Source organism: Austrofundulus limnaeus, unplaced genomic scaffold (genome assembly GCF_001266775.1).
Source record: "Austrofundulus limnaeus strain Quisiro unplaced genomic scaffold, Austrofundulus_limnaeus-1.0 Scaffold186, whole genome shotgun sequence".
In the NCBI taxonomy this organism is placed as follows: Eukaryota; Metazoa; Chordata; class Actinopteri; order Cyprinodontiformes; family Rivulidae; genus Austrofundulus; species Austrofundulus limnaeus.
The window spans coordinates 489,981-493,243 of NW_013952588.1; the positions used below are offsets into that span (position 1 = coordinate 489,981).

Below are 3,263 nucleotides of genomic sequence, written 5' to 3' on the forward strand. Positions count from 1 at the left end.
CACACACACACACACACACCAGCAGCACGTCCTGCACAGCGGGAGGGGAGGAGGGGAAAAAAAGGCAGAAACACAGCGGGCAGCTGCAGCCCTAATGGACTGAACTTCAGTCAAAAACAAGACCCAACACTTTTATTCCTGATTTAAACTAGTGATCTTGTGAGCAGCTGCAGCTGTATGCTTTTATTTTTTATGTCAGGCTGTCGCGGAGCGCTCCACCTCCTCTGTCCGAAGCTGGTGTGGTGTGAGGCGGACAGCTCAGCCGAGGCTGCTGGAGCTGGAGCTCCAGGTCCTGATCCAGGGAGCCAACAYGAGTCAGTCCCAGACTGAGCTGACTTGATCAAGTCTCTCTCTGCCTCTGGTGAGGAGCGGGGTGAAAAATCTCCACCTCAGACGTTCGGCGATGTAACTATCTGCATCGCTGTGGTCACTCTCCATGTAGCATCAATTATGCTAATGCTAGCTGTCGCGTTCTCTCGTCCTGGCCACACCTCCGCTCTCTACCCCGCCCCCCCCCTTACCCACTTTGATGCATTTTTCAAATTTCGCCTTGGGGCGGAGTTATCTTTTCACAGGGGGAGTAAGAAACACTTTAAAGAAAGTTTGACGTACGCTTAGGCAGTAAAAGGCTCATGGGACATTTCCTAAATTGATAATTTGAGTATTTGTGTTCTTATTAAGAACAGAAATCTACACATGTGCTTAAATCTAATTTAAATTTCTTTTGTAGTTATTTATATTTCATGTTTAATACTAGTATAATTCAAAGATAAAAGTACGCACCATGAGTGAAAGCTATTTGCATTACAGCCCCTTATTTAGTGGAAATACAGTGTTTCTACAGAGGACAACAGGAGATTACAGCCTTATAACCAGGGCCAAATCAAATTGCTTGATGGGCCAATTTTGGCCCATGGGCCCCACTTTGGGCACCTCTGTGTTAAATAAAACAATTTCTTAAAATGATGTCCTTCACCAGTGTTTACAGAACAGGAGGATAGGGGAAAAACATCTGCCTGGATTAATCCTTGATATTTTCACTGATTTTTTTTTTCTTACAGTGTTTCTGCATTTCAGCCCCAATAAGAGTTCAAAAAGGGATGTGAACAGAATCAATAACATGCTGTAAAATGGTCTGTCCAGGAAGAGTCAATGCAGCGCTGCAGCAAGCTGAACTAGTCGTGCACATGCACGCGCACACACACACACACATACACACACCAACAACACTTACCTGAGCAGCTGCATACACACAGGGACAACACAAACAGAGGAGACAGTCATTAATACAGATGTGAATAACATTAAGATCTCTGGGTTTATTTAGGTGCACATTTTTTTATCTCTAGAAATGTCAAGGTGTTTATTTCACTTAGTAAACACCTGACTCTAAGCTGCACCAAGCTGGGATTTAAAAAAAAAAAAACGAAATACTTTGTTTGTGTATTTAAAAAAAAAGCTTAAAACAAATTTTTGCACAAAAACTGCTAAGTCATGCAAAATGTTTTATTTTTTTAAATCAGTCTGAGAGAAGAATCAATATGTTGCGTCTCAGGTTCCTTTATGTCAGCTGGAATTCTGTAACAATGAGCAAACTATGAGGACAAAAAAAGAAGGAGTCCTACCTGGTCGACCTTTATCTTCATCTGTGGAAAAATCTGCAGACTGCATCTGAAACAAACAAACAAACAAACAAACAAACAAACAAACAAACAAACAAACAAACAAACAAATAAACAAACACAATCAGAAGATATGAAACTGTATCAGATTTGTCTTTGAATTATTTATTCTACCAAAATCATTAAGTTTCACACTTTGTTTCAGCTGAACTGTTCTCAAAAAACGTTTAAATAGAAGAAATCTTCCACGTACAGTGCAATATGTATCAAACTATTTTACTACTGAAATCAATAATTATAACTGTTTTAATAAATATGACTACAAAATGAAATATGAGAAACATATATATAAACAAAATTATCAGATCCTGGTGATAATGTTTTTTTTTATGTTTCCTATTTTCTTTGAAGGATAACATTAATTTATGGCAAAATTCTTTTATTTTGAAATATGAATTTTTATCCACACTCCTTAAACAAAGAATTGTAAACAACAACAAAAATATATAATGCAAAAAAAAATAGAAATTTTCTCAAAATAAACAAGTTTTTTCCTAAAGACACTTTTTAAAGAAAAACATAAACACAACTACTGTATGCTGACACAGAATTCTGATGTAGGTATTTATATTTTTCTTCTATTTGTTCGATTAAAATACACAATTTTTATCCATTAAATGAAAAAAAAACAATCTGAAAAAATTAATGTTTATCAAAACAGCTTTTCATACAGTATTTATGCTGTCCCATATAAACTGGTCACAATTATTGATTCAAACTGAATCAAAACTTGTTGCTGCTTTTGTTTTTATATTTTATATATTTTATGGATGTTTTTAAAATGCTTTTAAAAGTGAAACAGACACATTTTAACCTGATTAATGTGAGTCAAACTGTTCTTTTTTTCTGTTTACTGAAGTCACATCCTGTACGCAGGCTTTAGAGTCCAGCCAATCAGAGAAAAGGATTTTATGGAGGCGGGTCTTAAAAAGAGGACTGTAGGAAGCTGAATTCAGGAGCAGAATCTGATTAAATAAAGAATTTTAGGACATTCTATGTGCACAGAGAGACAAATACTGACATCAGATGGAAAAACGAGCTAGAGACAAATTAACGAGGTTTATTTTCTGCAGTCTGTGTACACAAAGTGACTTACTCTGGTCAGGCCGGAGCGTGAGGGAGACTTGGATGCACTCGCTGACAAACCTGCCAGAAAACAAAAGAGACAGCGAGACGTGAGGAACTCTGTCTGAAGCCGAGGCGTCTGCAGAGACACGGTGGACTCACTGCCGTGCATGTGTGTTCTGTCAGGCAGCGACTGTGTCTTCCTCCTGAACTGGACGCCTTTCTCCTTCTCCTCCTTCAGGATCAGACGGCCCAGGTTGGACTTGATCTGGAGTCGTTCCCAAACCAGAGAAGAAAGAGATTCATGTGGTCTGTCAGAAGTTTAACTGAAGAGCTGAATGGTTCCAGAGAACAGGCTGTTTTAGTTTCAATTAAAAAACGTGTGAGAAGAGACAAGATGGAAGGCCTAAAACCAGAGATGTAGATTTTACTGAAAATTTGACTCAAATTAAGTCAAAAATTTCTGCCAATGGAGGAAGGAAATTTTACTTGGTAAGATTCTTGAAATACTTGATT

General features: G+C 37.9%; 1 protein-coding gene across 1 annotated transcript in view; it reads right to left on the reverse strand.

Annotated features, from left to right (window-relative positions):
* dmtn (dematin actin binding protein) overlaps positions 1 to 3,263 on the reverse strand; it is a gene marked incomplete at its 5' end in the record, with an annotated part of 18,554 nt that overhangs the window by 7,144 nt on the left and 8,147 nt on the right. Inside the window, 4 exon segments of the mRNA XM_014018214.1 lie at positions 1,235 to 1,242; positions 1,626 to 1,671; positions 2,779 to 2,828; positions 2,910 to 3,015. Of these exon segments, the coding sequence (XP_013873668.1) occupies positions 1,235 to 1,242; positions 1,626 to 1,671; positions 2,779 to 2,828; positions 2,910 to 3,015 (210 nt within the window).